A 17,972-nucleotide genomic window follows, 5' to 3' on the forward strand; every position below is an offset into this window, starting at 1 on the left:
ATTACCACAGAGAGTTTCCTTGGCTTTGATGCCATATTGTTTTGTAGAGAATAAAGTCGCCAACGTGATGTTCCCTTGGTTCTCTTTGTCTTATAGGACGTCATTATGGCGAAAGCCCGAAGTGCACCATGGGTCGAAAAATCTGTTGTCTGGTGGTGCCGAAAAATTGACCGTCCGGTGTTACCGCACCAAAACTGATGGTGCGACCCACGGTCATTGGTGGGACTGGAACCCACGATTTTTCGTGGGAGTTGAAACCATGACCTTGGGTGTTAATTCATGCAAAGGTAATTAAGGCGCTCGAACCCCCGACCTTTGGTGGGACCAAAATTTATGGGCATGAAAATTGATGGTGCTACCATTGGTAGGGGTCGAACCTACGACCTTCGGTGTTAATTAGGCGAAGGCAATTAAGATACAGTTAAGATATACGTAATTAAGACATTAAAACCCAAGACCTTTGGTGACAGTCACACCCACGACCGTTGGTGTCAATTAAGGCGAAGTTAATTAAGATAGAGTTAAGGAACTCGAACATAGGACATTTGTCGTTTATTAAGGCACTCAAACCCACAACCTTCGGTGGGGGTCGAACTCTCGACCTTGGTGGTACCAAAACTCAATAGTAGCAAAATTGATGGTGCTATGGATGGTGCCCACAACCATTGCTGAGAGTCGAACAAACAATCTTTGGTGTTAAAGCGAAGTGAATTAAGACACATTTAATTAAGATATATATAACTAGGGAACCTAAACCCACGACCGTTAGTGGGAGTTGAGCCCACGAGCTTTGATGCAGTAATTCAGTCGCGGTTAATTAAGACAGAGTCAGTTAAGGAACTTGAAACCACGACCTTTCGTGGGACCAAAACTCGATCGCACCAGTATTGATGGTGCTACCATTGGTGAGAGTCGAAGCGACTCATTCGGTCTTAATAAGACGAAGGTAACAAAGGGACAGATAATTAAGATATCTATAGTTAATACATTAGAACACACAACATTTGGTGTTAACTAAGATTAAGGTAATTAGGATACAGGTAAATAAGGCACTTGAACCCTATACCCATGGTGTTTAAGACACCAACATATCGTTAAGACACTCAAACCCACAACCTCCCGTGAGTTTAAGATATAGTTAATTAAAGAACTTGAACCCACGACCTTTCGTGGGACCAACATTAAATGGCACGAAATTGACGGTCAAATGCGCCGCTATTGGTGGGAGTCGAACACACAAGCTTTCGTGGGTAGAAACAAGTTATGGAAAGTATCAGCGCATTCTTTTGAGAATGTCAACTAGTTTACTGAACGTCTCGTGAGCGCGCAGGCTTTCGTCTTCATCCTCTGTAGCGCATGCTGAAGTGACTGTGAACTTTTATTTGATGGTGTGTGAAGGAATTATGAGCTGCAGCCTTTCTTGCTACTTCAATATTGTAGGGCTCGCTCTGTTCCATTCATAATAAAACCTGGTGAATATCATGTTCCTACATGTTGGGTCCCGTTCAGTTCGACAACGACGTCTGAAAGGTGTTCAATTATGATTTGTGAGGTTTTTCCCTAACTGCTTTGAGTCGATTCACTGTAGTCTGATATGCGTTGATTTCATTGCACTTAGGATGCCCAAATGATGTGAAGAGCTGATGAATGTTGTCGTTTTTCAGAACTGTTTGAACTTGCCTGCGGGGATTCCTGTGCCGCGGTCAGAAATAATTGATCGGGCTTTGTCTAGAATCCCATGTCGGAGGGCGTGAGAGAGAAACTTTCTTAATTTCCTTCCCGCTAAGAGAGACGTGTTACCATTTTCGATCGCGCGTTCGCAATGCGAACAGTCATTTAGGTGGTCTTGATTCTCTTGTAAGGAAATAAGTTGAGTACGAGCAATGGGGCTTCAAGAAAACGCGTCTACTTCGATGTTTCGCTGTGTATCTTCTCTGGAAGGTTGACATCGTATTTATACCGCTTTAGGAGCCACTTAAACAGGAGCGCCTGCGAATGTTTCATGTAATTGAGCCGCTGTAAGGCAGCGGGGTAGGTTATGACAGTAGAATACTTTCTATGCAGGTAGCAATGCCACTTTTCCACAAAATCGATTAGCGTCAAGCCTTCAAGCTATGTTATATTGGGTAATTCTGTTCGTTTCGGCAATTTCCGTGGATGGTAAGCAACGGGGTGTTCCTTTCTTCGTCATCTGGTTATTTGTTGAAACAGCTCTCATGCCTGCCTTTGAGGCATGTCAGTAAAAATGTCATGGATTGTCCTCGTTGGATATTTTCAGTATTATCTCTTTCTTTATACATTTTATTTCAATAAAAACCTCCACATCAAAGATCCCACTCCTTCTGAGTTATTGTTCAGCACTTTTGTAAGAGGATAAACAAAATTGCATAAATGGAGAATGTACTGCCGCTAGACCGTCATGGTCCCTAGAAAATGTTGCAGGTCTTTCTGAAATGTCGGTTTTCAAAACCGAAAGACTGCTTCAGCGTTCATCTTATTGAGTGTCACGGTGTTTTGAGAAACTGTGTCCTAGCTATTCAATAAAACTCTAAGAAAAATTACATTTTTCATTCAGCTTAATATTCTACAACTTCAGGTGTTCAGACAAAGCTTGTGAGTCAGCTATATGCACCGAAAATATGCTCGAAAACAGTGATTGTAGGCGAACTACTTGTCAAAATTCTGCAAATCTTAGCTTGGAACTACTGATTTTACCGATCTTTCAAATGCGGCAGAGGCGTTCCTTAAACCAAAAAGCACACCTAACCAATCCTATGACCTTTAGTTGCGAGAAAATCCGGTTTAGAAAACGCTTCTTGGTGCATTTTAACGTTTAAATATCGTGATGTGCTACTTAAAGTTCAAATGTACAATGGCGCCTTAAACTTATCAAGCGCATCATCTTGTGCATGAGCTATCCAGATAGTGTAACGGCGTTACGTTTAAGGCAGCCGATGTACAAATGAGTTCGGCCGTCATCTTTGTATGCCCCCAGGATGAGAGGAGCAGCGTAAGGTGAGAAAGATGGTTGTACTATACCATGTTTGGTAAGACAGCCGACTTGTCATGTACTCTCGATGGTGGTGGTGGTGGTGGTGGTGATGTTGAAGCAGGCGGGGTTAGCCTTGCATACATAGCCGGCAATTGTTCCGCCTGATCCTCCTTCGAGTTGATATCAGGGGTGTGTCACCAGGTGTCGATGAGCCCCGTGTCTCGCAGGAAGGCTATCAGCAGTCGTTGCGCTCTCTTCCTGAATGGGGCGGGCCCTCCGGGGAAAACAACGTCTTCAAAGGTCCTGTGCGTGAGACCGCTTTTTTGCAGGTTGTCGACCAACACTTTTCTTTCTGTGTGAAACTGTGGGCATAGCCAAATGAAATGTTGGATGTCACCAATGTCACCACAGAAAACACAGAGTGGGGAAGCGCGAAGCCCAGTCTTGAATAACCAAGCTGGGGTGTACGCGGAGTCGGTCCTGATGCGGTATAAAAGCGTCGCTTGTTCGCGTGTAAATCCATGAGTCACACAGGATTCGTGTGGATTCTTGTGCATCTGTCTAAAGTGAAGGCGGATTGCATCCTTAGGGTTTGGAAAAGCTTTTGGAGCTTTCACTTTTGGGACACATGTCAGCGCTAGGCGTGCAAGGGCGTCAGCTTCCTCGTTTCCATCAATTCCTACGTGTGATGGAATCCACTGAAACCTTATGTTAAATCCTTTGCTCGTGAGGTCGTCAATCAGTGCCAGAGACTGCCTTGTAAATTTCTCTAGAGGTAGGCCCCGAAGTAATCTTTGTAATGCTGACTTGGAATCCGTCAGCACCGCGACATCTCGTGCAGAAAAGGCACGTAGTTTCCGCAAAGCCGCGGTGATTGCGGCGCTTTCTACTGTTGCAGAGGAAACTACGCGATCCAGTCGGCCAGACCATGACACATCAAGGGATGGTATGCAGAATGCCGTTGCACAGCTATCTGTTTGTGCACACACCGAACCGTCTGTGTACACTTGTAGATGGCTTTGAAACAAAGTGCTAAAGTGGTCCAGCACAATAAACTTGGCTTCGACAGTTGAAATGGTGCGTTTCGTCGGTAGGTGGGGTACATTGAGGCTGCAGGTAACGTCCGAAAAAGACCATGGCGGGTCAAGGCGACTTCGTTTAGGCCATTCCAATCCTAAAAATCGGAAGGTGTTCAGCGCCGCATGGAAATGTGAGCGAGTTCTTGATCTTAGCCGCCGGAGAAGCGCCGTGCCTGCGCGTGACTCGCCCAGCCTTAATAGCTGCGTCAGCAAGGCCTGAGATGCCAAGAGGCGGAGTGGAAGAGACTCTGCCTCATTAGTGGCTTTCTTGTTTGAAGCCACCATTGGAACTCCCATCGCCAAGCGAAGTCCCTTTCTCTGCACTGCCTCCAAGCGCTCGAATTGACTCGATGACGGTGATATCAGAGGGAGCTGATAGAGAATGCGGCTTGTTATCAGTGCAGCGTTCAGTTTAAGCATGAATATAGGATTGTTTCCCCAACGTACACCTGCCAATCGACGAAGTGCGTTGATTCTTTGCACTGATGCAGCCACAACACTTTCGACCGCACCACGCCATAGTAGCTTGTTGTCGATGGTGACGCCCAGGAATCGAACATGAGTTGCACGAAGAATTGAAGGCCCTCTGATATTCAGCGTCAGACGTGTTGACTTGCGTCTCACTCCCGGGAAAAGCATGAAGGCTGATTTTTCTGCTGATAAAGATAGGCCAAGCGTCGATAAGTGGCGATCGATACTGGAGATTGCGGCCTGGGCTATCCGGGCCAAACGTTTGTGTTTGTACCCCGATATCCAAATGCAGATGTCATCTGCGTAGATGGACATTTTCACTGCCGTCCGACGTACTTTCAGGGCATCTGGAAGGCTGGCCATGGCATCGTTAAAAAGCAAGGGGGATAGGACACTTCCTTGTGGGACGCCGAGGGAAATGCGTCGCTTGACACTCATTATACTTCCCAGCTTAACTTGTACACATCGATCACTGAGAAATTCATGGACGAATCGAAGAGCATTTCCCGAGACGCCCATGGCTCGGAGTCCGTTGATGATGCCTGTATGAAGCACACAGTCGTATGCCTTGGCAACGTCCATAAAGATGGCGAGTGTGGAAAGGCCGTCTACGCGATGGTGCTCGATATGGCTTAGTAGATCCAAGACACTGTCCTGGGCACTCAACCGTGGACGAAATCCGGTCATACATGATGGCAGTCTATTTCCTTGCTCAAGATACCATGTAAACCTCGTACATATTAGACTTTGACACGCATGATGTTAGCGATACTGGCCGATATGAGGTGAGGTTTGCAGGATCCTTTCCGGACTTGAGCACTGGCACGACCCATGCTGTCTTCCACGCTTCTGGGATCTCTCCTGTGCTCCAGACGTGATTAATTATGTCCAGAAGTGCTCGTTTTCGTTCATATGGCAGATTTGTCAGCATCTGATTGCTGATCGAATCGGGACCCACAGCACAGCGTCTTCTTAATTTGCTAAGCGCCAAATCCAACTCACGAAAGGTGAACGGCGTATCCATGGTATGGAATGCTTCAGACAACAGAGGGTTCGATACTCCTGCTGATCTACCAGATGTGTATACGTCTGCAAAATCTTCTGCAAGGGCTTGCAAATCTTTTCCTTGCTTTAAAGCAAGTGCTTCGAATGGCCTGTGTAGGCGAATCTTTCCGGATAGGCTATTCATTACTCCCCATATCCTTGTCATGGGAGTAAACGCCGATAAACTCTCACAGAAAGCAGCCCATTGAACTCGTCCTAATCTTTTTGTGTGACGACGGATGACAGCGTTTATCCTGTTGTATTCAGTTTTCGCAGATGGATTTCCCGTTTTTCTCATTAGTTCTCGCTCGGCTCTCCTACGCGCTGCGCAGAGGTTCTTTAGTTTCAAATCTCTCGACTTTGTCGAACTGGGAGTATCTATATGGCGGTCGCTCAATGGGAACGTTGTTGGTCAGTGTAATACGGTGTTCTTTATTTGCAATGCATCCAAAGTGCATTTGGCATTAGTAAAAAATATCATAGTTCCGAAGAACATCCTCTAATGCTGTTTGCAGAGACTCCTCGATAAGCCTTAAGTCAACACTCTGCAATGAAGGAGCACCAACGTGGAATAGTTGCCTTGGATATGTCAGAATGTCTTGGATGATGTCGTTGCCTTGAAACAAACCTATGGTCTTGAGGTTCAAAGGGAGATTAAAAAGCAGGCCAAGTAAAGGTTGTTCTGTGCCTTGGAGCAAGTATGCTTGGACTTTCTTATATAACTTTCGTATGCAAATTTCTATTTGCATGCGACACACTATTCCTGTTTATCAAGTTTAACAGTGATGCAATAATTATTAGCTATTCGGAGTTTGAAAGCCTTGAACACGCTCGTTGATTGTATCGTTGAAAAATCGTGCTCAAAGTGTTCCCATTAACTACGGTATCAGAATGATCAACATTAAACTTTGGGAGCCCCTTCTCGTTTCCCCGGTCTACAGCAGGGTTGGAAACTCTTTCAGAGTGATGGCAGTGAAGTTTTCCAATAAGTTCAGCTGTGGCTAGTACGTCACTCACCGGGGGCAATGCGTAGCTGTCATGACGAGTCTGGCCACTTTGCAACACAATCATGCTGTGCAGTGGCCCGCCTTCCTGATCGATGAAAGTCGGCGTGTTGCAGAATATAAGGACATTACCACAAGATGCATTTCCATATCTGGAGGCAGATCCTTATTCAAGCCTGAAACGATTAGGGCTTGCTTAAGGTCAGCGAGGTGGCCCAGCTGTGATTTCTTTTGGTAACCCAACATGAAAGGTAGACTTCTCTTCAGTCAACAATATATGAGCCTACAGAGTGGTTCCCTGACGGGCGTAGCAAAGCCTGCGACAGCGCTTTCTTTGATCTGTTAAACCAAAATGTGTTAAAGTTATAAATCAGGGTTAAATGTAAGCGGAACGCCTCACCTTCCACGCGCTCACTGAAATAGTTTAACTTATCTTGCTCCGTCCTGCCTGACGGCTGTCGTCCTTCCGTCAAAGCACAGCTTTGGCACAGTCCACAGAGATATCTGCTGCTCCTGCTACTTTGGCATGGTGATCACCGTTGGAGCGTGCTCATGATGCTCTTGAGATATATCCCGTCGACGTAATATGATGAAAAGACCATGGAGAAAACCCAAGCAATGAGTTGTTACCTCAACACGTGGGTCACACTGGTATATTTTTGCATCCCACCCACTTCCTCTTTGTTATTCACAGCCATCCTGTTGCAGTTACTCACCACTGAATAGTCCACGCAAAATAATCAAGCACACAATGAGAAAGGCCAAGAAACAAAATCACGGAGAAGCTCTACTATAGATGCTTAAGCGCACGTAAGCATTGTGCTATTGGCTCATCTTCAAGCATGTGGCACGACGTATGTTGTTTACCGTGAGTGACGAAGAATTAGACGGTTCATTAAATTTACGCTTTATTGGCCTTGTAATCTATTTTCGCTTTTGATTCGACCAGTATAAGCCCTTTCAACACTTACCGGTCGTTATCAATCTGATCGGACACGAGCCAACTGTTATGGACTCTTATGAACCTTTTTCGGTCGTTGTCAATGTTATCCGACCCGATTCAACTCTTGGTGGCACTTATCGGTCGTTATCAAACTTAACGAAATCGACGAAATTGCTCTGACCATTATCAACCTGAACAGGACATGATCCGGCCCTTATCAGACATTGTCGGTCGTAATCAAACTTGTCGGACTCGATCTGCCCTCTATGAAACGTTATCGGTCGTAATCATGCTTACAGGACTCCACTCCACTTTTATCAACTTCTATAGGTAGTTAACAATCTTATCGAAATCGTCGCCACTTTAATTAACGTTATGAGACATGATCCGACCCTTATCGGCCCTTAGCAACCTTATCGGACTTGATCCGGCCCTTATCAACCCTTACCGGTCCTTATGAACGTTATCAGAATTTGTCCGACCACTATAAGCCCTTATCGCTCTTAAACACCTTGTCAATCCCAGCAATCCCAGTCGAACCATTATCAACCGCGAGCAAAACCAATGACCCCTCATCACTCCTTTCAACTCATTAACTGATTACCTCAGTGTTGGGCAACGACAGAGACAACGCCGTATAACACATGCATACAGTTCAGATATATTCGCTTTCTCGAAACGTGGTTGTTTAGCCCGCCGGGAAAGCCACCCGGCTTCTGAGTGTGACGCATCAGCGGCGGTTTGCCTCGGTGAGCTGACATAGCAATGCTTACGCATTAAAAATAGTTTTATAACCATTACAGACGAATCAGTCATAACGCGAAAGTGAATCGTAAAGTATAAAGAAGCAATTGCAACTTTGTTGCACATTCACAAATACAAATTTGACCTGACGACTTGGACGTGTTGGTACATATCTCAAAGGCGGCAGCGCAAAAAAGAAATTCACCGACATAGACAGCACAGCGCTCCCCCTTGTACTGTCTTCGTCCGCGTCTTCCTTTTTTTGCGCTGCCGCCCTTTCAAATAAAAGTTCTAAAGTGTACACAGCCGTTCTTATTATTGAAGCATCGCTGAAAACAATGACAGCTATAGCAAGCGCGCGAGGCCTGCGCACTCTTAATAGCTTCTCGGACGCTACCGGACATGATAGGTACATGTCCGACGAGACGGTGAATGCTATGTGGAAAAACTGCGCCATTTGTTCTCCAGAGGAATCGCACTCCTGCCCACACAGACGTTCAGAAATGAGCAGACGCGCGAAAATGGCGTAAGCCGTCGCGGCACCACCCAGCTGTGATGGTTGTCGGATGCAGCCTTCCGAAAAGCCCCGCAAATGCACTTACATATACATGTACATGCTTATTTTCTTGTTGCTGTTGAGATAAACATGAACAGAGGAGTTGTCGCGGTTTGGTGGCGACGACTACCGCGTTTTGCGTGAGTGATAATATCGGCGAAAAAAAAAATCACCCCCCAAGCACTAAGTACAGATGGTTACCCAGCGAAGCCGAAACGTGCGGCTCCGGTGTTTATTACTGGGTTAATCCCGACGGTTCATTAAACGACGGCCTGGTACGCTGCCGGATCTTCGGAACGCTATTGCTGCTTGCGCGCGGCTGCACGAGCGTGTTCTGGTGTCCGGACTGCAACATCCGCACGGCGTAGACAAACTCGATCCCGGTTCTGCTCGCGGCGTTGCTGGTCGACAGCTGCGTGCTCCTCAGGAGTACGTATGACGCGTGACCTACCATTTCGGAGCCGGGGAGAAACTGCTGCGCGAGCGCTCGGCTGCACCCGAGAGCAACGACCTCAGTACTGCCACAGCCGATGGCGCGCCTCTCTTTCTCTATTTATTTTTTGTCGCGCAGGCGCATGGGGTTGCGCCGGAGGAGTTTTCGGCGTACATGCAACGGTCGGATGTAATAGGCTAGCGATATATAGCTTGGCTGTAAAAATAAAGTTAATATGGATCCTCGTGTGAGTTATTGCTTCAAAAAGAAAATGAGGAAATGTTTCAAACAACAAGACTGAAGCTCCCTCTCCAGAAGTTTTCATTCGCAGCGAAATCCGTGCAGGTACAGCTACGCATATTTGCTACCGTTATATGTGTCCAGGCTGCTGGGCATATTTTGCTGCAGAGTTCAGGAACAAAACAAAGGATACCAAATTACCCTGATTAGAACGGATATACGACATCAAGAGCACAATTTCTTTAATAGACCAAACGCCTATTAAGCAACCACTAGGTAAGCTCAAAACGGAAAAGTATGACCCCGAGATAGCTGCAAACGTACCATCTTTAGTACCATTTAGCTGTCCAGGCTGCGAGGCATTTTTTTGTACAGATTAACTCTTTGATAAAACAAATGATGCCTCAATATCCTCATGACGATAGAAATACACCATCAAGATCGAAATGATATTTTCGTAAGGTACGCACACTCGACAAGTTTTCGGTGGAGCCCGATATAAAACATTTGCGCGTTAAAAAACAATACAAGAGATTTAGTACATGAAATGAAGGTTATGGTGATGAAGGTTGCTAGAACTGTGCCCTTGCAGGCGCGAGTCTTGTGTGAATAATTTGTACGTGCCTTCGCATTATACGCTCCTGCCCGTTACGAAATCGTTAGTGGACAGCTAGTGCTGGAGTATTTCATCGGCAAAACGTTCTTATTTCGTGTCGTTTCTGAACTTCATAAGTCCAAAAACATCCCTCTTTCAACTTGAATGCGCAGGTAAGCGACGGGCGCAACCCGGAGCCCCGACATCCCAGCCCGGCCGAAGAGCAGCAGGGTCAGCCATCGTCCACCGAGCAGCACGTTCTCGCGCCGTGCGGAGCCGCGGGCAGCGGTGCTCCAGGTCTGCGACGGTGCCTAGCCTGGGCGTGCCGAGCCTGCAAGCGGCGCACGCTGGCCGTCGATCGACGCAGGGCGGCGACACTGCGGGAGCGGAGGCGTTTGCGCCGCGTCAACGAAGCCTTCGAGGCGCTCAAGAGGAGGACCTGCGCGAATCCCGCGCAAAGGCTGCCGAAGGTGCGCTTCCCTTTGCATGTGCAAATATCAAGGAACTGCTGCTTGTTGGACGATTGATCAGTCCACGCCTTGTGGAGATGCGCGATAGCCCTTATCTTAAACTAATGCAGACGAGGGGAGCAAGGTCTCCCACCAAGACAAATATGGGAGCACACTAGCTACTTAGTTGCTAGAGTTCTCCCCTATGTGTATCAGTGCTTTACTAGCCTTACTAGCTGTCCGTACTACCTTACTGGTTGTCCTTATGGCCTTCCTAAGTGTCCTTATTTCCAGGACGTCCCCGTAGCTGAGAGCTTGCTATTATACTTTGCTTACCACATAAGCTCTATAACTTAAAAGTGAGGCTTGTTACACGAGTACTATAAAAAGCTGATTTTCTGGTACAAAAAAAAAAAACAAACATTGCATGAGATTACACGTTGCATAGGATGAAAGGTAAACGCAAATGTACCTGTACTAATGAGTAGCATTGCATTCATTCACTGACTTCACTAAAGCGTTAGATAGACTCCGAAGGGTGCGTTGAATCTTTATTATTCGTTATATGGCTTCTCAGTGGGAATGATGGTTTTACAGCTGATTAACGCAACCGCCAACTTGCGCTCAATAGAGGAATAGTAGCCACTGAACCGCCGCTTAGGGATGCGTTCCTATTACGGTTTCACTATATATTACACCCACATTTACGTGAACAATGCTGTCGAAAATCACAAAAGTGACGTTTACAACCAAAGCTCGCCTTTGTTGAATGTACCAACAATGGTATGAGGGAAGAACTTACGGCAGAACGCACCTCACCATGACTATCGACGGTAGGGTGATAACAAAAGCGAAAGTCACTTACCGTGGCAGCCCATTGGGAATGGTGACCCTCTGTTGGGGGAGGGAGCTCGTGGTCGCGAGTTTAATCCCGGCCGCGGCGGCCGCATTTTGATGGGGCTGGATGCACAAACGCTTCTGTAATCATGCACACCCTGGTGGGAAAAGCTAAGCTGGAACCCTTCACTACGGCATGCCTAATAATCAGAACGTGGCACTGGGAAGTAAAACTCAAGCACTTAATTTAAAAATCTAAGCCGGCACACCAGCACGTCTATATTACGAGCGCCGATGTGTAGTCTAATGCAGACGGATATGCAAGTAGAAACACTAGGTTTATAACAACATTTATTTTTGAAAATACGCGTATTTTCATAAGATAAGCAACACGTTTGAAAAAAGAAGGGTTATGTTCGTCACGTGAATGCGTCACAACGGAAATCACGGCCTGTCATAGGGCCGAGCCACGGTGGTCACTGTGGACGCAAACGTTCAGTTGCTGCATAAAAAAAGCCACCACTTTCGTTCAGGACCGAAACTCTTGTTTCCGTCTTTAGTAAAGCACTGTATAGCACAAGAATCATTGTGATTCCTACTGAAGAGTAATGAGATAAATAACATTAATGTTTTGCTCGCCATGATGAAGCGACTTGCGTCGAATTTGCAATCGCATTGTTCTCGGTTGGCGTGACGGGCTTAGAATACGCGTAGGCATCCGCAAAAGGCGAGGACACTCAAATGCTATCCGACTCGGCAAGTTCATGCAAATGCATACGGCACGAGTACGTCGTACCTCGGTACGACAATATATGCGCTTTGGCATTTCGCGCTTTAAAGCCTTAGCTTCTCTTAGCTCGTTCATCAATATGGTGCCACTGGCACCGTCTGTAGTGGTGGGCTGTTACCGAAGATAACGCAGTGTTAACTTCCCTCGAGTATGTGCCGCTGGTTACCTGCCACTGAACTTGTACTTATCTAACACGGTAGCGGTCATCGTCGCAATTCCTTCGTTACGCCATCGTTGTGATGGTGTCATCATCCTAGAGTCATCGATACGCCGTATTCATACCGTTGTTGCCATAAAGCCTTCGTCGTCCCACCTACGTCATTGTTTCTTCGTTGTTCCGTCGTAATTGGGTTCTTGTTATACAGCCATTATTATGACGCCGTTGTCATGTCATCGTCACTATGCAGTCGTCGACATCCGGTCGTTTTCTTGCCATCGTCGTGATACCGTTGGTGTCGTCCTATAGTCGTCATTCCACCTTCATCATCCGATTCTCGTCATACCGTCGTCGTCACGCCTTTGTCGTCACGCTATGGTAGTGAAAGAATTGTTTTCTTACATTCGTCTTCATGCCATCGTCGTCAACACGCCCGCAACCATCCTGTTGTCATCATGCCGTCGTCGTCACGCTGTCGTCATCGTGCTATTGCGTTTATTTCGTAATCGCCACCACAATTTCGTCGTCTCGTCATTGTCACAGCGTCTGAGGCTCCGTGAGAGGAGGCAGGAAGGACCATGAGTTCTCGAACATCGTAGGGGAGAATAATTGTTTAAACGACGATGCTATGAAACATCTTTTCGCAGAAATGTCATGGCAGAAACGGGACCAATGGACGCCAAGCAATTCGGTGAGCTTGATATTAAGAAAATAAAAAGATCCTAACACTTCAGCATTTGGGTGACACACTCGTAATCTTCCTACATATATTTTGTGGCGGCCGCCATTTCTTCTTCAGCTAAAAATCAAATAAATAAAAACCAAAAAAATATTGAGTGGTTCAATTTGCACAATGCATCACCCAGTCTTTTACGCAGTGGGCGGGAAATTTCGATTCATATAATTTATGGATCTCCTGCCCTTGAGTAGCTTCTGTGTGGCGGTGCCTCATATAAATCAAAGTCCGCACCGCATTCAAACAGCAATTCCTTACATCCTCTGTCGGCATTATTATGCCAAATCGACTTAATGACTTACATTCTCGCAAGAACAAAGTGCAACATTGTATCTTGTGCCAAGGGATCTCAGGGTACCGCACTGGTGGCTTCTGGAACCTCAGCACTTACCATGAGTTAATATGATATGCTCTGTCTTGCAATGGTTGGTACTGTACGATGTGGCAACGCCACGTTTTCGGATTTTCGCATTTCAAAGCTCCGAGTGAAAGACTTAATTCCAGGCGTGCGCTTATTAAATGTGCTTCACTGAAAAACAAATTTTCTCGCATGACTTGGAGACACAGGCTTCACACCAGATAGAGCTCGTAAACTGCCTGAATACTGTGTGATCCGCCTATTATTAAGAGGACCGACTTTTTCCTTGCGCCTTTACTGATCTCCAATTTGGACATTTAACATTCACTGGAATGTTCCGAAGATGCAAGCAAGGCGTCTAGAGTTACATACATGTGTAACTGCTGGACGAGTCCGCACGTTATGAAGTCACAAAGGCCGTTAGACGTGGAGGCACTGCTGGCATTCATTGTAATGTCAGCAAATATTCAAAAGGCTAAAATTGAAAGCATGTAGGAAAAGAACGAATAATGATTACGATCAATTAGGTGTTTTCAAATAACGTTATCCTCTAAGGCAAATATTGAAAAGACCAGTAAAATCGGGGAGCGTGATGCGAAGTTGATTGCGTAAGAGAGCGGATAATTGATGCTCAAGCTCATTTACCAGACATTACCAAAACATGATTAGCAACACAGCAATGTCTCTTTAAAACACTTTAATGCATCTGCGCTCACCCGCGGGTGGAAAATTCTTGCCTAAATGGTGGAAAATAAGCTAAATGAAGCTTGTGAATGGAAGGAAAAGCAAATTACGGATAAAGGATGTATTAATAACATCACGGTTAAAAGAAGAAGCGTGGCTAGTGATAAACAAGAGATCACGGTGGCGATTGGTATATTGAAGTGGAGGAGTTTGGCAGGGAATGTAACGAATACAGCTTGTTTCAGCTTCCTGCTTTTACAAGACGATTTTCACCAAGAAATAGAAGCATAGTTCATGGCGATAAAAAAATTTGTTGGCGTGACGAGTACATATGTGTGGTTCTCGCTCGACGGAGGTAATCAGGACTAGAGCTCTACTGCTAATGAGAACAAAAGGATGAATAATTCTAGTTCTTTGTATCGACCAACAAATATGCGGCAGCTTGGTTCCCTTGATATTGTCGATCATTCCAAGCTGAAACTCTCGCCACTGGCTGCATTGATACCTTGATGTAGGAAACGAAGGCCTTATGGCCCACTTGGCTGCTACCACAATCACACACTGGGTGGTTCCGGCACTTTAGTGGGTTTTCAAAGTTAACTTTTATGTTCGTGAGCGACGTTGTTCATGAGCGCTGCATCTTTTGCAGCTTGTTCAAATCTCCGCTCACCCAAATCGCACATCGCAGCTTCAATTTTTGCAAATTTGAACTTCAGCATTAGCTTTTACTTGCACCGATGGTGGTGGCTGAGATTTTCGCAATCGAAAGCTTCCAGTAGAAGACTTACTTCTGGGCGTACGGTTATTGAATGTCCTTTAGTGAAAAACAGACAACCAAGACGTTTTGCGAAATATTTTCGTCTTTCAACTCCATCATTCTACAAAAACATAATACAGGAAAAACAAAGAACACCTGGTGAAGTGGCTGAGTCGCCGTTATCAGTGGTTCCCTGTCGCTGTCGCATCTTATTTTCCGCAGGGCGTTGAACACCTCGGAACATTAAAAAAAAAAAACATTTGAGCATGAAGACAGGGACAGCACATTTGCCGCAGCGGCGAACTCTCTAGTGCAAAATCGCAATGAAAATGCGAGCTTGTGAAAGAGGCTTTACGCATTTCTGTACTGCAGGAAGAGAACAATCAACGATGCCAGAGGCCTAGTCAGGTCACTATATAATCCCCTTGTGCCCCAAACATCGGGACACTCATGTTTTGTTAACCAAATAAATAAGTAAATAAAAATAAGATCACTGTAGCTTCATAGCTACAGCAGGGAGTGGGTCATGCTGTGCCGATGATGTTCGCTATCACTATCGGCAACATATACTGATGCGCTTGCCTCATTTGTAATAACAACATGTAGATTTTTACAAAACTTAGCCAAATTTGTACTTATGCAGTAGCGCAAGAAAAGTGAGTTATTCGGACTCTTTCCAGCTTTCATCTTGAAATAAACAGGCAACATTCAGGCGTCTTCTCGAACTTTGCTTCTTTCACTGTTTCGGCAGGAGCGTCTTAAATCAAGCTTTTGCATAAAGCTTCAACATGCTGCCTCGTCTATTCCCTCATACGCACTCTGTATTCTCTGTGCGCACTTTGTGTTTCATCATCATCATCATCATCATCATCATCATCAGCCTAGTTACGCCCACTGCAGGGCAAAGGCCTCTCCCATACTCCTCCAACTACCCCGGTCATGTACTAATTGCGGCCATGTTGTCCCTGCAAACGTCTTAATGTCATCCGCCCACCTAACTTTCTGCCGCCCCCTACTACGCTTCCCTTCCCTTGCAATCCAGTCCGTAACCCTTAATGACCATCGGTTATCTTCCCTCCTCATTACATGTCCGGCCCATGCCCATTTCTTTTTCTTGATTTCAACTAAGATGTCATTTATCCGCGTTTGTTCCCTCACCCACTCTGCTCTTTTCTTATCCCTTAACGTTACACCTATCATTCTTCTTTCCATGGCTCGTTGCGTCGTCCTCAATTTCAGCAGAACGCTTTTCGTAAGCCTCCAGGTTTCTGCCCCGTAGGCGAGTACTGGTAAGACACAGCTGTTATACACTTTCCTCTTGAGGGATAGTGGCAACCTGCTGTTCATGATTTGAGAATGCCTGCAAAACGCACCCCAGCCCATTCTTATTCTTCTGGTTATTTCAGCCTCATGATCCGGATCCGTGGTCACTACCTGCCCTAAGTAGATGTATTCCCTTACCACTTCCAGTGCCTCGCTACCTATCGTAAACTGCTGTTCGCTTCCGAGACTGTTAAACATTACTTTAGTTTTCTGTAAATTAATTTTCAGACCCACCCTTGTGCTTTGCCTCTCCAGGTCAGTGAGCATGCATTGCAATTGGTCTCCTGAGTTACTAAGCAAGGCAATATCATCAGCGAATCGCAAGTTGCTAAGGTATTCTCCAGCAACTTTTATCCCCAATTCTTCCCACTCCAGGTCTCTGAATACCTCCTGTAAACACGCTGTGAATAGCATTGGAGATGTATCTCCCTGTCTGACGCCTTTCTTTATTGGGATTTTGTTGCTTTCTTTGTGGAGGATTACGGTGGCTGTGGAACCGCTATAGATAGCTTCCAGTATGCTTACATATGGCTCATCTACACCCTGATTCCGTAGTGCCTCCATGACTGCTGAGGTTTCGACTGAATCAAATGCTTTTTCGTAATCAATGAAGGCTATATATAAGGGTTGGTTATATTCCGCACATTTCTCTATCACCTGATTGATAGTGTGAATATGGTCTATCGTTGAGTAGCCTTTACGGAATCCTGCCTGGTCCTTTGGTTGACAAAAGTCTAAGGTATTCCTGATTCTATTTGCGATTACCTTAGTAAATACTTTGTAGGCAACGGACAGTAAGCTGATTGGTCTATAATTTTTCAAGTCTTTGGCGTCGCCTTTCTTATGGATTAGGATTATGTTAGCGTTCTTCCAAGATTCCGGTACGTTCGAGGTCATGAGGCATTGTGTATATAGGGCGGCCAACCTTTCTAGGAGAGTTCCCACCATCCTTCAACAAATCTGCTGTTACCTGATCCTCCCCAGCTGCCTTCCCCCTTTGCATAGCTCCCAAGGCGTTCTTTACCTCTTCCGGTGTTAGTTGTGGGATTTCAAGTTCCTCTAGACTATTCTCTCTCACCTTATCGTCGTGGGTGTTACTGGTACTGTATAAATCTCTATAAAACTCTTCATCCACTTGAGCTATCTCATCCATATTAGTAACGATATTGCCGGCTTTGTCTCTTAACGCACACATCTGATTCTTGCCTATTCCTAGCTTCTTCTTTACTGCTTTTAGGCTTTCTCCGCTCCTGAGAGCCTGTTCAATTCTACCCATATTATAGTTCCTTATGTCCGCTGTCTTACGCTTGTTGATTAACTTAGAAAGTTCTGCCAGTTCTATTCTAGCTGTAGGGTTAGAGGCTTTCATACATTGGCGTTTCTTGATCAGATCTTTCGTCTCCTGCGATAGCTTACTGGTTGTCTGTTTAACGGCGTTACCACCGACTTCTATTGCGCACATCTTAATGATGCCCATAAGATTGTCGTTCATTGCTTCAACACTATGGTCCTCTTCCTGGGTTAAAGCCGAATACCTGTTCTGTAGCTTGATCCGGAATTCCTCTAGTTTCCCTCTTACCGCTAACTCATTGATTGGTTTCTTATGTACCAGTTTCTTCCGTTCCCTCTTCAAGTCAAGGCTAATTCGAGTTCTTACCATCCTATGGTCACTGCAGCGCACCTTGCCGAGCACGTCTACATCTTGTATGATGCCAGGGTTCGCGCAGAGTATAAAGTCGATTTCATTTCTAGTCTCACCATTCGGGCTCCTCCACGTCCA

The 17,972-nt window shown here is 45.7% G+C and overlaps 1 protein-coding gene across 2 annotated transcripts in view; it reads left to right on the forward strand.

Moving 5' to 3' along the window:
* The window catches only part of nau (myogenic-determination protein nautilus), a 114,213-nt gene that overhangs the window by 12,279 nt on the left and 83,962 nt on the right, over nt 1-17,972 (forward strand). For both annotated transcript variants that reach the window (XM_055065209.2, XM_050168742.3), the window contains exon 2: nt 10,275-10,571. In XM_055065209.2, the coding sequence (XP_054921184.1) occupies nt 10,275-10,571 (297 nt within the window). The remainder of the gene's footprint in view (nt 1-10,274; nt 10,572-17,972) is intronic.

This window comes from Dermacentor andersoni, chromosome 10, assembly GCF_023375885.2.
Source record: "Dermacentor andersoni chromosome 10, qqDerAnde1_hic_scaffold, whole genome shotgun sequence".
In the NCBI taxonomy this organism is placed as follows: domain Eukaryota; kingdom Metazoa; phylum Arthropoda; class Arachnida; order Ixodida; family Ixodidae; genus Dermacentor; species Dermacentor andersoni.